The following is a 24,721-nucleotide window of genomic DNA, read 5'->3' as shown; positions in this document are numbered from 1 at the left end:
GTCATGTAAGATATGAAAACTTTAGGACACTCTTCATGGTATTAGGCACAACAAAATGCATACAATAAAATAAACTGTCCAAATAGGATACAAATACTACTTGGCTACTGACCCTAAAAGATAGGAAAAAAAAAATCAAGTCTTTTACAAGTCTAACTATCAGATGGTTAGCAAAAGTAACTCTAATTTTAATATCATCTCCATTTCATATGCCTCTGAGTAGAATGGGAAGCACACATCAGACATCACTTTCACTGAGATGAGAAAACTCACCGATCATGGGTAAGCTGCTGAACAAGTTCCTGCCAATGTCTGCTGGCACTTAGCTCTGCCTTATACATCCCCCTGATGTGCTGGATTACTTTCTTCCTTTCCATTCCTTGTGACAGCGACACAGCCTGTGTGATGTCTCCAGCTATTTTAGAAATGTCTTTAGATTTTGTATCTAGACGCTGAAAGAGACTGAGGAGAAGAGTTGTGTTTTAAAATGCCGTATAAACACACTGAAAAGGGAAAGACACCAAAACACCTCATAAAATACAATCAGTTTGGCAGTAGATATGTAGAGTTCTTCTTACAGCAGATGCAGAACAACTTAGCCTACATAATGAGATTCATGAGTACCTTCTGCTTCTTAGTCATCAAAAAACCTATTACTTTTGGCCAAAGACAAGCCAAGCCAATCAGAAGATCAATGGCTATGTATTAACATGCTTGACATTAATTGACATTAATTAATGGATAGTCTTTTCAATAAAAATCGTGAGTAAGGACACTAATTTACTACTGATTAAATCCAAGTCATTCAACATAATAAAGTCTTAGCACTTGTCTGCATAGACTAAGCTGACCTTTACACTTACCTGCAGTTGCCTACTTTAAAGCACAATGTGTGTGCATCTCAAATCTGATTTTTATGGCAAAGCCTCAGAATTTAAATTAACGGAAACCCCAATCTACCACAATATACTGAAATATACAATTACACCCAGGAGCAGTATCTACACAGCTCACAAAAATATTCAAATTGGATACTGAATACAATGTTTTATTTGTTGAAAATCAGGGTTAGTTGCAGGGACATTTAGTTGCACAGACTACAGCAACAGGAGAGGTGACTGGACAGAAGCAAGAGTCATTAAATTAAGGGTGAAATGCCAAATGTGCAAAAAACCAATTTGGTATCGAGGTTCACACAATGCCATTTATTATGCAACCTACCAAAATGTATATCTGTAACAGAACAGTATAATTAAAAGTCTGAAAGCTAGTGATGCTGGTAATTTGAAAAAAATCCCCGTCCATAATAATCACATAGGTGATTTTGCAATGGGAAGTGCTGAACAGAGAACATTTCCTAAAGTTATCGCAGCCTCTCCAAGGTACTTACTTCTGCCAATTATTGGCCATTGTCTTCTCCCAAGCAGCCTTGTTTACACCTTCTTCCATCTCATATTTCTTCTGATCCTGAAGGGAAGTTTGACACATTACTTTCTTTTCTCAGATGGATGGAAAAAGGAAGGGGAGGCTAAAGGGTATGCCAGTTTTAAAATGGAAGAGTGACAAAACTGTCCAAGTCATATCTTCACAGCATTTAAAACCAGCGAGGCTTCATTTCAGTTACTGCCATTTTATTATATTTATATATAATTTTTCTCTTTGCAAGAAATCAAAAATTATTTTCTTGGAAATAAGAGATGTTAGTAGCTTATTATGAACTCCCACTTTCCTCTGGATTAAATAATACGTTTAACCAAGAAGCTTGTGAGCTTGCTGTGAGGAGTTGAGCGTATGTGACAGAAATATTGAGAACCCAAAGAGAATTCCCAAAGGCATAAGCCATGCGCCAGAGAATACCACAATCTGCAGTTAAATTCTGATCCCATATAATACAACTGCCTCAAATGCACCCAGTTTTTAAAGCAAAGGTTTTATTCACAAACCTCTTTCAAAGCTTTTATTAAGTCTGGTTTTGGTCGTGGGCTCAGGGGAATGCATTTATAGCCACAACTTTTCAATGTGTTCATTAAGTCTCCTGCTGCTCTTTGTTGTTCTTTGGTCATTCCATCGCTGTGATTGAGCATTAACTCATACAAATAGAGCACTAATTTAGGCCCATGCTAGAAGGAAAGAGAACACAGATGTATTGTCACACTCGTTTCCACAAGACTGAGCAGCATTTTTCTCTCCATTTTTATTCCCTCTTTTAGTCAGACTGAGCAGATTTCTTCTAATTATTCTCCCATTCAAAGAAAGACAGCTTTAATGGTTAAAGAAACTTTTATAAAACTAGAAAAACATGCTGCTATTATCCTCACATGATAAAATTTGCCCCAGCATCTTGTGATTTTTCAAATGGCTTGCAAGAAAACTGTTTCTTCCCCCAGTACTCAGCTCCTGTAGCCTTATTTACACTTCAGGAAATATGTGCCAGAGATTTCTAATTTTGCCTGCCAAGAACACTACACCTCACTTGATTAATCAAATTATAGCTGACAGATAATGAAGTTAAGCAGACATAAGCCATAAATACACTCAACATGACACTCCCACACAGAAGTCACTGCTAGTACATCAGCTCTTTTCTACCCGATCAAACTTATTTATTTGAATAACTTATATGTGATCAGAAATATGTGAGTGCCATAAATTAATCCAATAAATACTTTCTCTCCTTAGTATACAGTGACTCAAACTGTGACACGTCTTTTATTTCATTCTTGCAATTCCTGAAGATCTCAAACTGTAACATTCCTACCTGATTTCTCCCTGTGGCTCTAAGAAATGATTGCTTTCAAGCTTGCACTAACATAGTACAGTTAGAAGCTTTCTTCTGATAAACTCAGAAAAGCAGGGAGAACCTATTCAACTTTTTAATTTAAGAACATGGCATACACAATCCCACTTTAAGAACTAATAAAGGCTGAGTAAGAAAAGAGTACTGCTTTGGTAGAGGATTGACTGCTTAAAATCTAGTTGCAATTGATGCTTAACAATCTTCAGGAAATCTGAAGGTAAGAGGTCCAAAGCAAGGATAGTCCCTTCCTTAATTTGCTTTTTTAGAGTATGTTAATTCCTAACCTCCTTAGTAAAATTCTTCATGCTAAAACTAGCATCACATTTTGTTTCTGCACTGCACAGGGGATATGTTAGATGAGAATGGCATCAACATACCCAGACTTAATTCCATCTGTCCTCAGGACAGTATAGCAATTGCAGAGATATGCCCAGGTGTTTTGTATGACAACTGTCAGCCAGTAAACATTGCTAAAATAGCAGTGAACAACTAGCCACATACAGTTCTAAATAATTATTAAATCTAGACAAAAAATTGGATACAGGTTTTAGAAACTTCTCTCAAAATCTCTTGAGCTTACTTGCAAAGTTGGGCTAAGACAGTCACGCAAGATCTCTTGCTGGTTTACGTCGTGTACCATGTCCAAAGCCTGCTTCCTCTCCTGCAGAGGCCTTACAGGAGACAAGCTATGCACAAGGAGCCTCCCAAGCTGCGTACGGAATGTGTCCTTACATAACAAGAGGATTCTGTTCCACTGCTGTTTTGGAGTGCTCATTCTGCTGGTGCCCTAAGTAATGGAGACAACTTTTTAATATTACAGGGTTAGGACTTGCCTTCTGTCAAGTTTTTCACATTACAAAATAAACAGAGTTAATATGATCAAAATGGAAGACAAAGTTTTACCTACCAAAATAAGTGGTATGGTTTAGTACATTGATTATTATGGGTTAAAAGGCATTCTACTAAAACAATCCAGAAAGTGAAAAAAGTGATGTAGAGGATTAAAAATCAGAGGATTTTTTATTTAAATCAACAGCCCTTTTACATTAATCACTGGTTTCTGATTACCTCAAAAGATTAGAAACAGGCACAGGAAGGAGCTGTGTGTGTTCACAAGAAAAAACCTGCCATCTTTGAAAAGTACTACAAGTGTGGCACAACAGAAAGATAATACACCTATCAAATATATATTTTTATGAGCTAGAAAGAAAATTAGGTAGAACTACTTTTACCAAGATGACCTAAGACAGACTAATAACACACTTCGTATTGTCCAAGCAAAAACTGATCTCCTTGGAAAGGCTGACAAGCTAACACCCGTATGTTAGAAGACTTTCAGCTTTAGCAAGAATTGAAAAGAGAGAAAGCTCTCCTTCCCAACTCTAAAATATACTATAAAAATTGCTCAGAAAATCTCCACCACCTGTGGATGCACAGAAGATCTGGTTTTATAGGCTTCTGCAAACAAATGTTGAAATTTAAGAGACCAAGCAAATTTTCATAGTACAAGAAAGTCTGTTTAAGTTCTGTGTTCTTGTTCAAGCAGAATTTTGCTAAATGTAAAGGTAAAAATCAGAACAGATCCATTTTTTATTTTTTAACTAAAGTAACTGTGAAGCTAAACAGCGTTTTTAATGTCACAGTTGAATGGAGAGAGGCAGTAAAAAAACCATTTATCGACAGAATACATTATGTATGGAAGTTCCTAATAAAAGAACCTGATGAAATATGCTTTAATATGGACAGCATCTAATTACTTACAATGGATACTTTGATTCCTTCCACCAACATTTTGACCATTTCTTTAAGGAAAGGATTTATTCTACTAGTCATTTCTTGCTGGCTTTCCTCTTCAGGAACTTCCAGCTGGGATGCTGAAAGTCTGCTTTGACTTGTATTTTCTGTTATACCCAGTACATCAAGGCACTCTTCGGTAGAGGCTTAAAATTTAAGAGGTACATATTGATCAGTACCAGCTCAAGCAAGACAATGCTACAAATCTTTAGTTAGCATTACATCAAATACTGCCTTTACTGATATATTTACCATACTTACACACTCTAGCTTTTGCAAAATTTGAACTAGCTCTAAAAGCCATCAAGTCTCTACTAACCAATGTAGCCATTTCATAGAAAAATTGTATTTTCAGAGAGCAGGTGCTCCCTTTGGCAGTTAAATCTTCAGGTAATAATTCAGGCAGTTAACACATGAATGGACTAATGCAGAAATAAAACAACTTGTTCAGTTCATTCAGATAAAAAATTACCCAAAATGTCAGTTACATAATATTGAGAGACATCATAGAGAATGATGCTTTATGGCTAAATCCACTAAACTTGTGTCAATAGAACAACTTTGCTCTCTAACACTTCAGCATTCCAAAAGCAAGAATTCATTTTTCATCAAAACAGAAACAAACTAAAAGGAAATCCTACCTAAATAAATGAGTCTGTTAACAGCCAGAACAGTCAGTCTCTGTAACCTTTGTGCAAACTCAGACTCAGTGGCTTGGATAGGATTTTCTTGGCTCATTCTCCGCTGCATCATCATGTTGAATTCCTCACTTGCTAGTGAGCGCATTTTCACCAGCAGAGCATCAGACTGAGCAAGTGAAAACTTCCTGGAACCTTTAAGGAGAGAAGCATGTATAGAATTCTATTGAAATGCACAAAAATTCAATCACTCAGCAGCTACTTCCACCCAGAATTCACATCATTTAATGAAACAAACATTTGAAATACATCAGTATCAAAGGGAACATAAGTGTCATTGGGTGTTTGTTGTTCTTATTTTAAAGCTTTTTGAGAATAAATATATAAATTTCAAATAATACCATGAAATGAGTTCATCTCAAGATCAGATTTGACTTCCATATCCTTGCGCTAAACATTCAAACCCACTACTTTTATTCCTCTTTTTATTGTATAAATAGGATAAAAGATTAAAAATCAGTGATACAACAAAATATTGCATATTGCAGGGTGGGTTCATCAGCACAAATGATGAGCCAGTCATATCAGCAAACACATTTTGTACCAATTACATAATAGGCATACAGGTACAATAGGTGAACATCTACATACCCTATATACCTATTGCCACTAACAGAAGCACAGGATCTAACTTATAAGAATATTCCTCAGAATGTTCTTGAAATTAACTAGGTGGTCTTGACTGCATGTCCTTCTTTTGGAAATAACTATTTCTATTTACCTTTAGTGCCTTACCAAACTATTATAAAAACATATTCACTGCACTGAACATATATAATCCATCACTAGGTTGATGGAGAGGGGTCTCAAAATCTGACCATCTCAAGAGAAATGTTCCCATAGTAAACAGGGAAAAAATAGTGTTTACCAAGTTTTTAAAATTTATCTTCTGTGAAGTTTTTAATGCAGCTTTATTTGTGAGAGATATACAAAATCAACTTACATCCAGACAACCACAATACAGGGAAAGTATTACTGCTAAAGCTAGAACTCAACACAGGTTTTAAAAACACAACCACAGTGGCACTTACAAGTATAAATTTGGAGTAGCAAATATTTATTTCAGGACGATCTCTAATGCAAAGTTGTGCAACAAAGCAATCCCCACATCATAGCTGCATTAGTTACAAGCACTAACTTGATTTTGGCATTAACTTACTGAGAGGCTGGCTATTTCAAACATTACAAATTATTTTAGAAACACCTTTACTAAGCAACTTGTGAATTTAAGAGAAACCCTAAAGAAGGTAAGATGATGGAATCACCAGGTAATACACACAGGAGAAAGTACAAGGAGGTTACAAAGAGGTTACAGTTGTGCTACTCACCCGCGATGCCTTTGCGCTTTTGGAACATTGTGCGCTGTGGTGCTGAAGGCACCGGGGCTGAGCTGGCCTGCTCCTGAGCATCTTGGCTTGCTGTGGTTTTTATTAATTCAATGGCTGCCTGGAGAACTCTCAACTGCAGAACAACTGCCATATCTAGAGAGAGGGGCAGACAAAGTATACATGGCATGCTTTACATATCTTCAGGAATTTTTACCAGATGTTTGGAACAAGTCAAAACATGAAATGTGTCAAGAGCTATAAAACTCTAGATTCCACAGGAGTAACACAAAGTCACCTCACTATTCCACAGACAGACACAATGGAAATGAGTTCTCATAGAAAAGCCATTGAATTTGATTACTCTAAAACAAGCTAAATGAAACTGTACAAAATGTTTTCATTTAAATATCCTTAAAGAACTTTCACAGTCACTGTTTTTTCAGATCAGCAGTACACAATTCTTGACCACAAGGCAGGCTCCTAAGGGAAACTACTAATTTGAGAATCACTTAGAAGAGAAAGATTCATCACCAGAAAACTCCCCCTTCTCCCTCAGCAGGAATATTAAACAAAAAACAGTGGGGAAGGGGTTTACTTTTCCAGTCCCATGATCCCAAAAATTAGCAGACAACTTACTTTGCATCCTTGCATTTTTACTATTTTGGAGATGACCCAGCAGCACAATGAGGTCTTCAATAACACGAAAATATTGAGAACCTGAGGAGCTGCAGGCATGAATTGCAACTGCTACCAGCAGCTGTTGTATATCGCATGCAAGTAACTTGTAGTCATTCAAGGGAATGCTGCAAACAAAGTTGTAGTTACCAGAAACATAACAATTCTAGTAGATTGTAGCTCTTTACAAGACCCATCATTATTCCCCTTGCTACTTCTGCCAACTGTCCCTAATATTATGTTGTACTTCACATAAAAATGTCACTGCTGAAGACTAGAAAATTATAATTCAAGACATTTCTTTAGCGCTAACTTGGGCAAATTGGATGCCTGCAAATTTTTGAGGCATTCCAACATTGAGTGCAGCACAGTTTTATTGGAAAAGAAATTATGGATTACTATCAGATTTTTAAAATAAAGAACAAGTCTGAAATCCTATATTTCTCAAAAAAATATCAGGATCATCTTATTTTGTAATTATGCTGAACAAAAACTATACTGAAGTAAAAGGAAACCTTTCCATTTCTTCAGGATACCAACTAATGAAATAAAATAACAAAACCTTGTCTCTCCTCTCTTATCTGTATAACCTTTTCCAAAGTACAGCATCTTTATAGCTAATAAAGTCATTGAAGTTACTCAAAATCTCAAATATTAAATCATAGGCAGTACAGGAGAGACTTTTCTTCTGTTTTGATATTGGCCATAGATACAGCAGAATGCTACCACTGTCTGGGCCTTTATCTTACTGTTCAGTTTTATTAAGAAAAGCACTGAAAGTGCAGACAGTGTGACAAACTCACATTTTAAAATGTCATTTCACCTGAATGTTTAAGGTATGGAAAAAACATTTTATATTCCATTATTTGAACTCACTAAACATTAACTTTCAGCTATAAAGCTGAAAACCTCAAACCTAGTGTTTTGTACATACTCTCTGATAATTTTAAAAAGTAGAAAAAATATAATACAGTAATTTCTTGCTAGCCTTAAGGCTGTGCCTAGAATATTTGATAGCAACAGAAACAATACTTACTTTGTTTCCAGTCCATTGAGAGCAGCCAGTGTATTACACAACACATAGAGCAAACCATTATCAAGCAGTAGGTCTGCAACTTTTGAGCAGGAATTTATGATTTGCAGGAGCAGACAGAAGCAGTTATGCAGCAGAACATTATCGTAGAGAGAATTCTCTATTAGACCCAGAACAGGAATGACACACCATTTTCGAAAGAGTCCAACATTCTTGACATCTTCCAGATCAAATCTGTTAACAGAAATATGAGTAAATGGCATCCTAAAGAACAATCTGATAACAAAAATAGTACTTGCAACTGGAATACTAGTTATGCATCATATGCTCATATTTTGGCAAAGATGTCCATGATCATTTCCTACATTTAATTGTAGTTACAATACCTATCTACTAAAAAATCCAGTAAGAGAAAAATAAACTTTTCATAGAGCCACAAAGAAATGAAGTGCCTGAAAAGTAAATCTGATGCTTCAGCTAGCTACCAACTATCTACAATACAGACTTCATGAAAATAGAGGGGTTTTTAACCAGTGTAGAAAAAAGCTGCATCACCTTTCCAATAATCACTACCATAACTAACACAGACACTATCACGAGAACAGATACAGCTTGTCATCACTGTAACAATATACTGACTGGCAGCAGGTTTGATATCCTATATCCTTTACTGCTGAGGTTTAATTAAGTTTGGCACTTGGCTTATAGTGACTGTAGAATTTAAAGCAGTGCTTCAGACCTGTTTACTTGTGCACTAAGAAACTGCATTACTATTACAAGGTTATCAGCACATCATATGACTATTACACACAATCCTAACAACTTGAGACATTAGAATTGTCTTTCCAGCCCCCTAATAAATCCTGAAGAAGTAACAGCTCTCTGCCTTGGGGCAAATGAAGCAGCCATGACTAAATATTGCAGTTAAACAAGAATAGTTTTTGAGTGGTGAAGATCAGGTCAAGAGGCAAAAGCAATTTGTCTACAAATCCTGCAGAGGCAGCCATCAAGAGGGAACATTTTGCAAGATTTTTCCAGTAATTATATTTACATGTGATTTCTGTACAAACATTAAGCAGTGAGACAAATTCTAAAAAAATATCATTTACTTATACAGCTGTCTGCTTAAAAGCAATCTTTCCTTTTCTGTCAATATGAGGTGTCTCTTTGGTTCATGAAAATGGCATATCTCTGGGATTTTTCTGAAAAGAGACAGTCATTAAAATCTGTAGCCCAGATAAGAAAGCAGTCGTGGTTTCAAGATTTTTCCTTAATTACCTACCAAAATCCAAGAGGAAAAGTCTAGTGACTACTACTTAAAACTTTTAAGGATACAAATCAGTTTCATGCAAGATTAAAGACAACAGAGAATTAAACTGATTACATGACATTTGAGTTCAAGGCCTCTGAGGCACACGAAGTCTGTGTTTGTAAGATCCCAGCTGACAGCCTTCATCAGGTGAAGTTGCTTACAAACAGTTTAAGGGCCACAAAATAGCCCTAAGGATTTTAACACATTTCAATGCTAAACAAGTAAAACACACCGAAATAGTTTTGGAGGAACCTTTTTTATGATTGTTGACCAGCAAAGTGTACTTGTGGTAACTCACCTATTGTTACAGGACATAAAAGCATTACTTACTCTTCATCCAAGCCAACAGAGCGGCCAAAAAGCATTTCCAAAAAGCATTCTACAACTTCTTGAGTCCCCTGATGAAGATACAGCTGGTTGGCTAGCAAAGAAAAGCCACGATTCTTTAAGAATTTCTCCTTCTGCTCCCTCCTTGCTCTGTTGAAATATGCATCCAACAACTAAAAATAAATGCATAATTATGGTGTAAGAGTTAAACACTTAATATAACTGCCCTGAAAGTTAAATTGTTGTCTGTGACTGAAGTATTTTTTTTTTAAATTCAAGATTGGAAACATCAATTATACTATTGCAGCTGCAATCTACACCGTCCTTGGTACAATCAACATCTGATAGTATATTTTTGATCTGAACACTCTTACGTTTTTCATCAAGTTTGGGGCAGATGAAATCATACACAACAGTTGGCAAATGCATACATAAACACTCACACTTTTTGTATTTGTTCAATCTTGCACTTCAGTGTGTATGCAAATGCATGCATGACATTTGTTCTCAACAAAGCCATAGAGTCCTATTCTTTTTCAAATTTAAATAGAAACTGACTCCAAGTTTTTTTATCTACAGAAACACTGTCCTTAATACTACAAAAATCTCTGGCAACATTTTGAAGCCTCAAGTCAATTTTCAGTCCACAAATTTGTGAATGACTCCTCAGAATAACTCAAAGTCATCTCTGTTACAAGTCAAACTAAGGTGCAAGCACTGTTTTACACACTGCATCATGTTTTGTGTCACTGACTTTTTGCATCGCTACTTCCATTTACAACGGTAATGTTATCATAAACTCTTGAGGCTGTTGGCTTATATTAGAGATTATATTTATCTATTCAAAGAGAGTTTATGTTACTCTGTGATTTGCTTGATTTTGTTTTCTTTTTAAATCCATTGGGTGAAAGCTTATCTTAAAGCTCAGAAATAAATGTAGAAAACTGAAGAAAGCTAAACAAAAAATATTAAAACCTCATCACATTTCCAACATGTTAACTATACTGGTTCACATCTTTTTAGGAGAAAACATTTGATATTAGGCCTACTTTAATGACTCCTTGTTGTATGAGAGGAGATGGGTGGTTCACCAGAACTATAAGATAATCAGGTTGGATAAGTTTGTCCATCACATCTTCTAGCATGATATCTGGTAGGATTAGGAGAACTCCACGCAAGAGGTCATATAATCCACAACAGATAAGCACAAGATAGTCTTCTGCACATCTGAAAACAGAGGAATATGTTTTACCACAGCAGGAAAGATTAAGAAATGCGAAATCACAATTCTTGATGGACAGGAAGAGGGTCCAGGTTAGAAATTTGGAAGACATCATTTCTCCAATACTTCTAACTACCAATATTCACTAATGCTTGTTTTTAAATAGCAGATAGTAAAAAGTATAATCTGACCAGAACTACTCTTTCTGTGAGCAGTTTCCACTTTTACTGTACATAGGAAAAATCTTGATTTTTAAAATTTGTTATGTAAATACAGCAAAAACTGAAACAACAGAACATGCTATACACTAAAAGCTTAATAAATTTGTGTATGACAGCCACTGAAAACATTCCCTTACTTTTCAGACTATTGAATTTTTATGGAATAGTAATCAAGAGCAAGAACTGTGATATTAAAGCTCATGTTAATTTGTTATTTTATATGCTTACCTGTCATCAGGGCTTTCAGAGGGTTTTGGGGTATTCTCATTAGCTGAAGAAAAAGCAAGACTGTCCCAGTCTTCAGGAAGAACATTCTTGTCAGCCAAGCTTGGCCAGCGAGCAATGGCCGACGATGCTCCGAGAACAGAGAATGCCAAGCCCAGCCCTGCAAAGTTACTCTGGCCCTTCTGAAATGAAGGCAGTCCTTTCAGATTGTCTGGACGACGTAGCGATTCTTCAGCTGAACCAGCAGCAGCAGCTTCATTACATTTCAGGTCTGTATCAGCTTCTTTACTCTCTAATGCATTCTCAGATAACTCTACTTCTTTTGCAATATCCTCAAATGTTTCGGCAGATGTTAGCTCTGAGTCACAAACTGTTTTTGCAGACTCACAGCTGCTAAGGAAGAGCTCTTCCTGGACTCTCTTTATAGTTTCAGAACTTTCTACAAAACCCATTCTACCCTGAAGATCAACGTAGTCACGCTCACCAAGGATCCGCAGGTCATCAACACTGCTTCCCATTCTCTCCGTCAGTCTTTTTCGATGAACTTGGGGTGAGGAAGTCGGCGATGCTGGTAAGCTTCTAGAAAGCCTTCTAGGTGCCTGAGAGCTTATCTTCTGCTGTGCACTAGCCTTGGAAGTGCTCTCTAGAGAAATAAGGATATCTTTAGCATTGCATTCACACTAAAACCCAGCTTTTCTCAATGTTACACTCTTTATCTACTTAAAATCATAGTGACTCAAATTATTTTTATGTGCAAAACTGATTCAATGCCTAACGTAGTTCAGATTTGGTTAGGCAAAGTCAAGATAGCAAACTATTATGCACCCACATATTTAGCAAGTCACAAATGTGAAAGAAACAAAATGCAAAGTAATTTTTGCCAATATACTGGAATTTCTAGAGTTAAGTTGTGATCCTTTCACCTAACCCTCAGCAGGAACTTTTATAGAATCATGGAGGGTGGAGGGCACATCTGAAGGTGTCAACACCAGAATGCTTGCTCAAAAGCAGGGTCAAATCGAGTTATATTTGGAGCTTTCTGTAAGAGGTCCAACCTGCAGTGTTTCAGTGGAATTACTACTTAGCAACTCTTTTGCACCAAGGTTTTACATAAACTTCAAATTTAGAACAAATAACTACATGCTTTAACTAGCAGTGCTTGCTTTTAACTGCGCATTCTGACCTGAAACACTCAAACTTTCAGATTATATCACAAGTCTTTAACAAGATATAGTTTTAAGAGAGAAAGATGTCTGCATACAAGACTGCTAAAAGTAATTCCCTGTCAGTCTAGGAAAACGAGAATTTTTTCATTCACAAGTATTTTGAAAACTATCCATCAGTTAGTACTAATGCAATGACAATGCATTAGGAATGTATTTTTAATGAGAAATATATGAAAGAAATACATGAATATACACACACATGTGCCAACACAGCCAATCCAAGCTGGCCTTCACACAACAGGGGAGAGCTACATAACTCCAACAGTGTTACAGTCAAGCTTTCACACACACTAGCAGGTAGTACAACAAATTGCAAACCCACATGCAGGTAGCAGGTTACTTAACACACATACAAGTTCAGATATTCTATAGACTCTTACAGTGCTTAGGGGTTGGAATGGACCTTTAAAATCTTCTAGTCCCAGCACCTCCTGCCATGGGCAAGACACCTGCTACAAGACCAGGTTGCTCAGACCAGCCTTGAACACTGCCAGGGTTGGGCCATCTACAACCTCCCATGGCAACTCGTTCCAGTGCCTTGGCACCCTCACAGTGAAAAATTTCTCTCTACCAGCTAACCTAAACTTCCCCTCTTAATTTGTACCCATTACTCCTTGTCCTATCACTATTATAGCTCCTGATTAAAGGTAAGATAATATAAATTGTATGTAATTTACATAAATTTGGAACATCAAATTAAGAATCATAAAACACTTAAACATCTATTTTGATGTCATCAACAAAAAAACTTATGTTGAGTATTCCTCTGGTACACATGAATAATCTCTAATCAAAAACAATAATTTGGTAATACTGGTATTTAAAAAGTACTGAAAGTACTCACTTAGAAGAATGAGATTTCATACATTTTCCATATGGGACAAGGACTGATTCCATACACAATTTAGTATTGTGATATACTCTCCATACAATTTCTTTACCAAGAATACTAAAAAAACTTGAATAAACCTTGTTTCAACTGAAGTAGCACTTGAAGAATCAATTTCCCTTTCCTAAACAAAGTAGCCACAAGACATCAATTGTAAAAGGTATTACATTGTAATACCCAGAATACAGTCAGTCACAGATGATCTGAAATATATGGATGGATGTTAGGGATTATGCACAAATGAAGCAAACTGTCATCTTAATGCTTTCTGCCCAGATAAGACAGCTGCTTATGGCTCACTACTTCAACTGCTGCCTGGTCAGGGCACTCTCATACATCTTCAGCAGGTCTGTTTAACAAATGAAATGATTCTGCTTATCTGGTCCACTTCACTTCAGTGCCTGAGCCACCAACATGGCAATTTGTTTCAACTTAAGAATGAAGAGCAGTTAAGGTAGCATGTTCTATTCCATCTTTCTTACTCTGCTGTTCAGGCATCAAGCTCCAAGGGACAGAGGGAGCTTTGTAAGAAGTATCTGTAGGAAAGTATCACTTTGAGGCACTCCAGTCATTTGCCAAGAGTGGTAAATTTTACCTTCCAGTGGTAAAGCTGTAAATCCGGTTGGAGATGTAATCACAAATGCAGAATTGTCTACTGACTTCCCACCACTGCTGGAATTTCTCAGGTACCTAAGTGATTCAACTTTCTCCTGGAAAATTTTGCCATCTAGAAAGAAAAGATAAAGGGGAAAGTTACGTAAAAGCTTTTTATGTTTGCATTGCTGATAAATTAAACTCACAGTAGTCAGCATCAAACTTTAAATTAAAGGCATAACCACCAGAGAAATTAACTATGGCTACATAGGAAATCTCTTTCTTGGTTTACAAGTAAACAATCTAACTGTAACCTGTTTCAGAAAAGTAAAAGTAAGAAAAGTTTACACTATTAAGTGCCAATGGTTCAATAATTTTTAATATATTGCCATAGTAATTAAAATACAGCAAGTATTTTTTTAAATATCAGTTTATTACTGGATTTTTATCTTATTGTTTATCTAAATGTGGCATATTTACCTATGTGCAGGGAAAAGTAGAAGTTGGTAGGGTTGTGACAAACATACGTATTAGTGGGAGGGTGAACTGCTAAGAGGAAATTGAAAACCAATGTCAGCAATTCCAGGTCTGGAGGAGAACCAAGTACTTCTTCAATTATTTTCACAAATGACCTGCAAACCTCCCGAGGCAGGGATGCAAGGTGTCCCTCTTTATGCTCCTAGAAAGAAAGTGTAGTACAACAGTAAGCTATTTACAATTTTAATTTAACAAACTGCCTTTTTTTTAATAATTGTCATGCTGCAGCATAACAGACAAGAAAAGTGCAGCTGTATTCTTGAATTTTGAGAGGAGCTGCTGTATGTCCTGAATGTTATCCAAGTCCATGATGCGCCAAATATTGCATATGTTACACAAGCTGATTTTTAGAAAAATGAGCATTTCTCCATACTACCCTGCTCTGCTATGGAATGCTGGAACTTTAGGATGTGAATCACCATTGAAAATATGGTTTATTGTCATTGGATTACACATTTGTAGAAAAATTAATGATTGCAAATACCAGCAATTCCAACATATTAATAAATTTCTGAACAGTACCACACAGTCTCCTGTATTTGCACTTCAGTAGCCATTTTTATGAACATACACATTTGAGATTAATGTATAATTATACTTATAATTTCAGCTTAATCAAGCATTCTATATATTTTGACAATGGCTACCTGAAAAAAAATCTATTAAAAGAATATGGATTTTTGAACGAAACTTGTGGGAAACCTCACTGAAAGGTTAGCATGGTGATTGTCTTATTTCTTTCCAACTTTGCTAAATTTACCTCCTTTTTTGATACCCAAGCACCTTAACTGAGATTGCTGTGGGAAAAGATTAAATGAAGTTACTTTAAGTTTTTCCAAAGAAAATGGCTTATATAGTTTCACCTTCATTCCATCAGCCCCACAAAATTGCCAAATCATTGACCAATTTGAGTAGTTTTTTTTAATAAAGAAATTATTTTTCCCCCAATATGCAAAGTGACAGGAGAAATATTATGAAACACTGTGTCTAGGCATTTGCACTAATATACAGTTTTAGAAGTTAACTATATCACTTATAGGTTCCAAAAGTAGGGAACCCCACATAAAACCAAGAAAAAACCCAATAAATGCATTTCATGTGCTATAGTGAGAAACTCAGAATAAAAAGGAATATTAGATAGAAAGTAAGAGTATAGGAAAAAATGCATATTTTCACAAATAGATATATGTATTATAAGCAGGAAACCACGTCAAAATCAAGTTCTTAAGAAGTGTCTATCAAAGGATTGAAGCATTTCTCTAAAGTCCTTTCTGGCATAGCTGTTTCCATGCCAGGGAGGAAGCTACTACTGTACCACAATTTTGAGATGAGTGCTCAGACTGAGCACTGCAGGCAGGCTCTGATGAGATACAGCACAGACAGATACCTGCACAGTATCTGGTTTTCAGTAACAAAGTCAAGAACCAGCAAGAGACATCTCAGGTCTTTCCATATAAAAGGGACAGTTCATTTCAGCTCCTGCTGGTGTAGGGCTGTGCAAGTAACCTAGAGCCTATGTTTCCAGATCACAGCAGATGGTTACAAGTTCTTATCCCTTCTGCCCAGCAGTAAATGGAGCACCCATAGAGAACTGTACCAGTTTACAGCAACAATGCCTTCTGAAGATGGCAGTAGTCTGGAAGCACAGAGGACAGTCTACTCAAATTTTGCTACAGAATTTAGTCCCTTCTACCCCACCCTCCCCAAATAAAAATAAGTATTTTCCAAGCACAAAGTAGGATTTCAGAGTGGAAGTACCTGCAGAACCTGACAAGTTAACAGGAAGTGATGGACCACTTGAGCTTTCAATAGCTGTTTAATGTTAAACATCTGCTGGTGATGGTTAGCTCTGATAAGGATTTCTAGAGCTGCTAACAGGGTTTCCCAAACACCTTGCTGAAAAACAAAAAACAGGAATGTAGCTTCAAAAATGTATTTGTGAGTCTGCATACTGAGGGAAAAAAACCAAACAACAAACACAACGAAGTCAAGGTAGTTTTACACCAAAGAAGATGACTAAACGGGTGCAAGAGGTCAGGTCAGAACAGGTTAGAAACTAATCAGAAAAGTTATGCTCATACAAAATTAAGCATGTTTTAATGATTAAGCTAAAAAAAATTACTTGTCTAAAATTAGCTTTGTACATTCTTAGGTATATTAACCCTGAATGATTATTTTCAACAGTTTACCTCCAAAAGAAAACAAATCCTCCTCAGTTTTTCCACAAAACAATTTATCCATTCAATTAAGAAGTCATATGCATACAGCACACTTACAGAATTTAATACACTAAGGCTACCTCCACCACTGATCACAGGAGATTGATACTATAAACAGCTGTTCAAAGAAAAACAAGGAACATTAATTTTGAAAATAATTTTTTTTAATATTGATTTTTAGACCTAGAAGTATTATCAAGTCTGAAATTAATTTCTCCTATTACATGTTAGTAACTGGAGTAGTAGTTAGTTAATTACTACAATTTTCTAAAGTTAAAGTATTTACCTTTGCTTTAGACCATATCTTCCAGTCAAGCAGCAGCTTTTCTAGCAACTGGACATCTTGAATAACAGCAGTAGAATCTGGGTCAAGCTGGAATTGCCCATTTTCATTTAAATAGAGAATCTCATCACTACAGCATCCTTCAAGGAGAGTCTTAAAGAGGGGAGAATTGTTTTTTGAGTATGATAAAGCAGTACAGTTGTTCCATTCAATTTACAAAACAAAAAAATCATTAAAGAGACAGCATACTCTTGATAGGGAAGACATATTTATCATAATATCATGGTTAACACCAATCCTGCTTCAAATCACTGTTCTGCCTTTGTAAAAACAGCTTCAAATGCACAATTAAAATCTCTGAGAAGTTTCTAGATTTATCCTAATATTAAGCAAAATATCAGGTTTAAAAGAGGACTTTACCTTCAGCATGCAAAATCCAACAATGCATTTGGGTTTGATCAACACCCGACGAATCATAGAATAACCATTACAGTTGTCCATCTCCTGTATCCTCTGCTGACTGTATTTAGTTAAAGATAGTATAAGTTGCAGTGCTAAAGCTTGAGTGTCTTCACAGCTGCTTATCTCCACTACCTGAGGAAAAGGCAAATTTAATAAGACAGTTTAAGTGAGAAACATCTAGAAAGGAAGTTTTATTGCACTGCTACGTAACTACTTACGGATTAAACCTCTAGTTCTAAAGTGCTTGAGATTATGTACATAACCTTCATTTTGTCTGTGTGTGCATTCAGATATTATGTACACACAGTATCACTTTAAGTGATACTTCCTACTGTGCTAAATTACGATCTGCTAAGGAAATACAAGAATTCCTTTCTAAGAAAAGAATCTGTTCCAAATAAATTTTAAGTAGAAGGCACTTGCCATACTAGAGTCACAAGTCATGAAATACATGAGCCACTAATAAGAATACACTGTTTGCCCTGAAAAAATATTTTTCTGAAGTGTTTAAGCTATAAAAAAGGCTCCCAAAGTTCTAGACTCAATCTAGTTGTAAATGTGAAACAATAAAGTTTTATTTTATCTGTAAAGAGACTAGTAATTTTATGGATGAAGACCATTAATACTTTTTCACTCTTTGCTTTCTACAGTTCTTGAATCCCAAGAGCAACTAGTATTTTTACCCAAAATATGCAAGAATGAAATATCACATTGATAGGAATTCAGATCCTATAGGTTCTCTTGACATGTACCTGTTAATTCTGCTGCACTTACACATTTATACACCTGTATTGTCTGCTTGCCTTATTGATGCAAACAGTCTTTGGCAGGATCTAAAGCAGATATTCAGCATAAATTTACATAATAAAATAGCATGGATTAGGATTTTCACCTCAGATTTCACTATCAGTAGTGAAATTACAGGCAGTGTCTTTATTACCATATATATAATGTCCATTTGTTACTACTCTCACCATATGTTTCAGAGCAATACCAGAGGCACATAAACCAGACAAGTCTTAGGCCTACAGTAGAATTTTGAATTAACTGTACTAATTCAGAGACTGCTAGCACCAATACTGGCCTCTCCATGTACAGGTCACAGTTAAGCAGTAACTAAATTACGGCCTTACTATTTTTCAAAAAGCAATTTTTCTTAGGATAAGCCTTTGAACACGGCAGAAACAGTTATCACCAAAAAGTCCTCACTATTCACTAAATAAAAACAAAGCTTTGCCCACCATGTAGTTTCATATTTATTCATACTTGCATTGTGACTATCCTGTGGTTAAAGTGGTTAAAGATATGCAATTAATTTAGGTGCCTCAAAATCAGAGACAAAAAATAAAATCAGTTCTAAAATATCACTAAAAATAACCTCTTTTGATATTTAAAATCCCTACTTCTAAATCAGAATGTAACACCCCATCTTACATACTGGCAATAGTATAAAAACCATAATGCAACAGAATTATAATTACACTTCCAGTTTAAGACAACCTACATGATGCAGCCTTATGCCACAGGTATTTTCCACAAGTTTTCTTTAACAGAAAAGCAACACAGGCAGACTATTTTAGCAAGGCAGCTAGAATAATCTACCCAAGATACAAGGAAAAATTTCTATAGGAGAACACAAACACACAGTCCTCTCCTCCAGCCCCCTTACCCTAGCAAAGAGGAAAACAAATGCACCAGTGCCTCCAATTTCATGTAGTATACCCTGAAGAGTTTTATATTCAACTGGCTGAAGTGCTTTTAGGTGATGAGAGTCCAACACATTGCTCTGAACTTCTTTCAAACTGAAAGGTCTCTGAGAAGGTACAGTTTTCACTTGACCTTTCAGTCTGATGACAGGCTCATATATGGTGTACTGACCAGGGCAGCTTGTCGTATAGACAACAGCAAGACTCTCCTGGAAAAAAAAGGAGTTTATATTTTTTCTAGAAATTTAACACAAACACCGCCCCCCTGCCCCCCTACCAAGGACACAAAAAGCTGAACACAAAGTCACCTAAGAGCAAGTAGTAACAACTTTGGTAGTTCATTTCTACTTTACCATTAACATGCACCGAGGTTGCATCTATATGCATGTACACTAAAATGCAACAGGCTTCCCAAATCTTGGCAAACTCATGCAGTAGCTAAAGCACAGAAAAGTAAGAAAACGCTAAGAAATTTCACCAAGGATCCCCCTCTCGTCACCTGAAGAATTACATAACTGTTTTGCATAAAAAACAGTTACTGACAAATTTAAAATAAAATGGGCATATAAAGAGTTTCCTTTTCTAAAATGGCAAGTCCAAAATACCGAAGTTTTAAAAGAATCTTTCCTAGCTTTTTGTTTTAATTCTATTCTTCAATCAGCTTTGCCATAAGAGAAACTCAAAACAAGTTTCATTAATGAAGAGACTTAAACCAAAATCAGAGCTCCTATGGAAAGTAACTTATTTTCACAGAAAGGTAAAATGATCTTATTTGGAAGGTTATTTAAAATAGAGAAATTATTTCATTTAAGGAGCTTGCACTCTATGCAAAAGGGCAAAGATTAATTTATCACTTGAGCACATGGTTCTTATGTCTATCTGGTATTCTGTAAGGCAAAATAAGCTTATAAATTGCATGGCTGATTTGTTAAGCTCTTATCCCATTCATTTCTTCTTAATCTATTCAAAATTTAGTATCGCTTTCTACGAGGATCACATCCAGACAGAATGAGCCTTTGCCTGCAGCTACAAAATGAAATCAGAAAAATCCCTCTAGTGGGAACAATTCATACAGCAGGAATTACTAGTGTATGAATTCCCAGAATATAGCAGGCTTCACTGATAAGCAAGTTTTATTTTATTCTTCTAGCAGTAAAATATTTACACCTGTATCTGGCAGGGCTGTTTCGGTCAGGAAAAATGAGAATAAGCAGTATCTGCCAGCTGGAAAATTACTTTTCAGCTAAACATGACACAAACTTACTTCCTCCAAAATCTTCAAGGAATTTGGATTTATTCTTTTGCTTCTTTAAAGCCAGATAAATCGTCATTTCTCTTCTCTCAGTTTTAATCTTAAAGGTTAATTTAGCAGTCCTTGGCTACTTTTACATTAATGGAGAGAAGAGCTATGTATCCATCCTAGAGTTTTTGGAGGTACCTGTTTATCCACTATGATTTAATGTGCAGGATTATTTAGAGGTTGGAACATCTAAAAATTTTCAGAACCCAACCTAAAGCAAGATGAAATGGTCACCCTGTGTGGAGTTCAGCTCCCATTAAAATAAGTAGGAAGAGCCCTGCAATGATCTTAATGAGAAGAGGATTTGATCCTCTGCTTTGATCAGATGAAGTACTTTGGGAGACAGCAGCAAACCTGTTCCCACTTTCTTAATCAGTTCTAAAAGATTAAGGACCATTTTTAAGTAGAAACTTACAATTAAAACCCCAACATCCACTTCCTTTTTTGTCATGAAGAGCTCCTTAATTTGTTCACATTGTAGAATCTCCTTACTTATGTACTTTGAGCAGTCAGTCAATGTTTTGCCATATTTACAAGGCATTACAGATGTGAAGTCTGGGCCACATGTGTATAAGTAAAATGCCTCCTCTGGTCCAATATTTGCACCTAAAATCCAGAAAATAATCTGTTAACTCTTTACTATACAATAAAGCAAAATTCACACATTGGCTAGTAGGATCAGAGACTTTACAAGGAATACCACCAACTGGCTTTGTAGGCTCTGATGATAAAACAATCAGTGCAGCCTAATGGCTGCTATTGGTTACAGTAGATCAGTGACTTCTGACACATCACAGGCCAGATTAATTCAGTGGCAAAGGCAATTGAAACCAAGTCAGGAAAATGACCTGCATGAACTGAAGATCAACATCTCTGAATAATTTCACTTAAAATTAAAAAGTCATCTATCTGAGCCTCCTCAAAGCTTTCAAAGCATAGCACGATTACAGACAGCAACAACATGCTGCATTGTCTTGGAGACTTGGGCAGTGACTGAGCAGAATGCAATAACAACTCAGTACAACCAACAGAAGGGAAAAAACCCCTGTAGGAAGTAGAAGGCCAAATAAACTTTTCTCCCCTTTCTGGGCAGCACATCTTGAGTCATCTGCGACCTGAGAACACAAACCCAAAAGAGGCATCCAGAAGGACTCAGGTCTGATGTGTGGGTGCATTACAGTTGTACAGCAGCAAATCCAGGCTCTCTGGACACATCAGTTACAGCAGGCAGCAGGCACATGGCAAACAGACCACATAGATTCTACGGGTCACATTTATGACAAGTTTCTTGCCTTCACAAATACACATCTACACACACAGGACCTGCATGCACCACACATCCTGGGCAAACAGTCCCACTTTGTGGAGTAGTCCTGACTGCGCCACAGCATCTGAAATGCCAGGTGACAAAGCAGCAGGGCTCCAGCCTTTAGCATTAAGCAAACACCCAGAAGTACAAGATAAGACTTCCCAAGGAAGGAGAATTTCACATCTAAAATCTCCAAAGTAACGCTACAAATTCCAGAAATAAGCATGCTTAACTCAGAGCATTCAGGAGTTCAGATTTCATTAATTCTTAACATGCTTTGTGTAATTTGAAGCTAGCAGGTTAGCAGCAGGTAAGTGAAATCAATTGTCCAGGTAAGAGACTGAGTACTTTAAGAAAAAAAATAGAGCGAATATCACTATCTCCTACACCAACATATTATTTTTAAAAAATCTAAGAAAATTGCTATCTATGGTACTAAGCAGAAAGCAAGAGAATATGGCAGAAGGACACATTGGGAAGTATCCAATACTGAAACATTTACTTACATTTTCCCTGATATATTATGCCACTAAAGGGTGTATTGTTGTTTTTACTGTAAAAGCTTGGCATGTTAAAAAAGACATTAAAATAAGCCTTTGATTTTTGGAGGGGAAAGAGGAAATGGGCACTTATTCAAGAAAAAAAGCATACTAAAGTACCATTAAATAGAAGCAGATTTCCAAGATCCCATCTACCCGACAATCGAAGCAGATCTTCTTGGGATGATGTGCAATGGCCAATCATGCAAAATGTTTTGTTACTGTCAGATGATAGGCTTGTTTTCCTTGGTAGTGCAAAATCTAAATTTATCTCACATTGCCTAAAAATACATATAAACAAACAAGTTTAAATATTAAGAACTGATCCAAATTGCTATCTAAGATACTCAGCTTAGGTTTAAAATTCATTTTAATATTCAGTAGGTGAAAAGCCATGCCATCAACACTAAATTACTGAAGTCCTCTTCAACTTCCAGGCACCTTAAAACTCAGTAACATAGTGATATATGCACTCCAATACTGCATAGAACAGATTAATAGAATCTCAGCTAGGGTTGCCACGAAATCAAGTTTTCCTAGTTCTGAAATTCCTTCCTTCTTTCTCCTGACCTCAAAGAGGAAATGGTATGTAACACTTCACACACTTCACGCACTCTAAAATGCCACAATTTTTTAATCATTTCTACTATTCCTAACAAGTCAAAGTCCTTTGAGCATGCTAATGCACATCATGAAAACCATGGTTCCCAAATGCTAGAAAACACCATGCTGAGGATCTGCTTGTACCAGGGAACATTGTCAGAACTGGTGCGCTGCACAGCCACAGGCAATGAGCCTGATGCTTTCAGAAAGCATCCAATTAACTTTGTGCCTTTACATAAACAGACTGATTGGACTGTAAAGGTCAGTCAAAGCTTCCTGAAAGAGCCTAACCATTAGCAAACTAGCAACTAAATCTATATATAGAGAGGCCTCAACAACTACACATGGGGAAAACATTGTAGCAGTTTTAGCTATTCCCTATATCTCTATATTTGGACTTTATTGAATACCAGCATGCTTAGACTTAACATAGCCCTCACAGACTGGACTTTAGGAAGAAGAGGTAAAGACTCTGATATTCAATAAATTCCTATTTTTCTAACCAGGGAATAATTCATACAGGCACAGGCCCACTCCACCTAGTATCAGGTACCTCATTTGTGAGCCTGGATCTTAACTTTGTAGTGGAAGTAGTATTTTCCACCACCAGTTCTTGTCCAAATGATTTTTTAACTTCTTCCCTATTAATTTTTTCTCAGTGGAACAAAGTGACTGCCTTTTCTCTTACTCCTCTTAATTCCTACTTCTAACAATATTGTCAGTATACCTGACCTACACTACACCTCCTGAATTTGGATTCAACCAGACACATTATGCCTACTGCTAACTTCATGTCATGCCTTATTTGGCATGAAGAAAAACATTGATGTCTGCATTGGTCCGCAGTATAAACAGACAATTCTCAAAGTAACCCATAAATATTCTGTATATCTCTAACATTCTAAAGAATCCCTAATAGTGTAACATAGTCAGTCCCTCTCCTATCCTCCTAGAAGACTACTCAACCTGAACTGCAGCTTGCATCAAAATATTGCAGATGTTTTCTCATCAGAAAGTATCTTTTAAAGAAGATAAATACTAGGTACAACTAATGTGTTCTTTACCTCTGACCGGAAACCCACAGCAACAGCTTTCCATGGAAATTTTTCTTGCCTTCTGGCTTCTGCAGGTATTTTAATGCCAAATGCTGCCACCTGCCCACATGGAAAACGTTCCCTGGAGATTCAGCCTGTGCCAGCAGACCAGCTTTCATCTCATCATTTGGATCCATGCACATACTATGAAAACAATAGTAAAGGAAAAAAGAGGGTGTGTTTTTATATTTGCATTTTAAGCCCCAAATCTACACATTTCGGCCTCAGTTAATTTGAGATTGCATTCTCCTTAACTTTGACAGGTAATTTTTTTGATCATAGTTGTATTTTTAGAGTGCTCAACATAAGCAAGGAAAATCATCACAAC

At 36.4% G+C, this 24,721-nt stretch overlaps 1 protein-coding gene across 1 annotated transcript in view; it reads right to left on the bottom strand.

Moving 5' to 3' along the window:
• Nucleotides 1-24,721, bottom strand: part of LYST (lysosomal trafficking regulator) — a 76,301-nt gene that overhangs the window by 19,749 nt on the left and 31,831 nt on the right. The window contains exons 14-34 of the mRNA XM_066315691.1: nucleotides 24,364-24,537; nucleotides 22,817-22,977; nucleotides 21,264-21,454; nucleotides 19,512-19,757; nucleotides 17,801-17,974; nucleotides 17,384-17,533; nucleotides 16,637-16,774; nucleotides 14,822-15,020; nucleotides 14,343-14,474; nucleotides 11,636-12,275; nucleotides 11,014-11,191; nucleotides 9,968-10,137; nucleotides 8,329-8,559; nucleotides 7,254-7,420; nucleotides 6,618-6,770; nucleotides 5,233-5,424; nucleotides 4,559-4,737; nucleotides 3,378-3,584; nucleotides 1,944-2,120; nucleotides 1,391-1,467; nucleotides 274-462 (exon numbers count right to left, since the gene is read on the bottom strand). Of these exons, the coding sequence (XP_066171788.1) occupies nucleotides 274-462; nucleotides 1,391-1,467; nucleotides 1,944-2,120; nucleotides 3,378-3,584; nucleotides 4,559-4,737; nucleotides 5,233-5,424; nucleotides 6,618-6,770; nucleotides 7,254-7,420; nucleotides 8,329-8,559; nucleotides 9,968-10,137; nucleotides 11,014-11,191; nucleotides 11,636-12,275; nucleotides 14,343-14,474; nucleotides 14,822-15,020; nucleotides 16,637-16,774; nucleotides 17,384-17,533; nucleotides 17,801-17,974; nucleotides 19,512-19,757; nucleotides 21,264-21,454; nucleotides 22,817-22,977; nucleotides 24,364-24,537 (4,125 nt within the window). The remainder of the gene's footprint in view (nucleotides 1-273; nucleotides 463-1,390; nucleotides 1,468-1,943; nucleotides 2,121-3,377; nucleotides 3,585-4,558; nucleotides 4,738-5,232; nucleotides 5,425-6,617; nucleotides 6,771-7,253; nucleotides 7,421-8,328; nucleotides 8,560-9,967; nucleotides 10,138-11,013; nucleotides 11,192-11,635; nucleotides 12,276-14,342; nucleotides 14,475-14,821; nucleotides 15,021-16,636; nucleotides 16,775-17,383; nucleotides 17,534-17,800; nucleotides 17,975-19,511; nucleotides 19,758-21,263; nucleotides 21,455-22,816; nucleotides 22,978-24,363; nucleotides 24,538-24,721) is intronic.

This window comes from Sylvia atricapilla, chromosome 3 (genome assembly GCF_009819655.1).
Source record: "Sylvia atricapilla isolate bSylAtr1 chromosome 3, bSylAtr1.pri, whole genome shotgun sequence".
Lineage (NCBI taxonomy): Eukaryota > Metazoa > Chordata > Aves > Passeriformes > Sylviidae > Sylvia > Sylvia atricapilla.
Note: the sequence above shows the minus strand (reverse complement) of the source record. Positions and strands in the feature narration are given on the sequence as shown.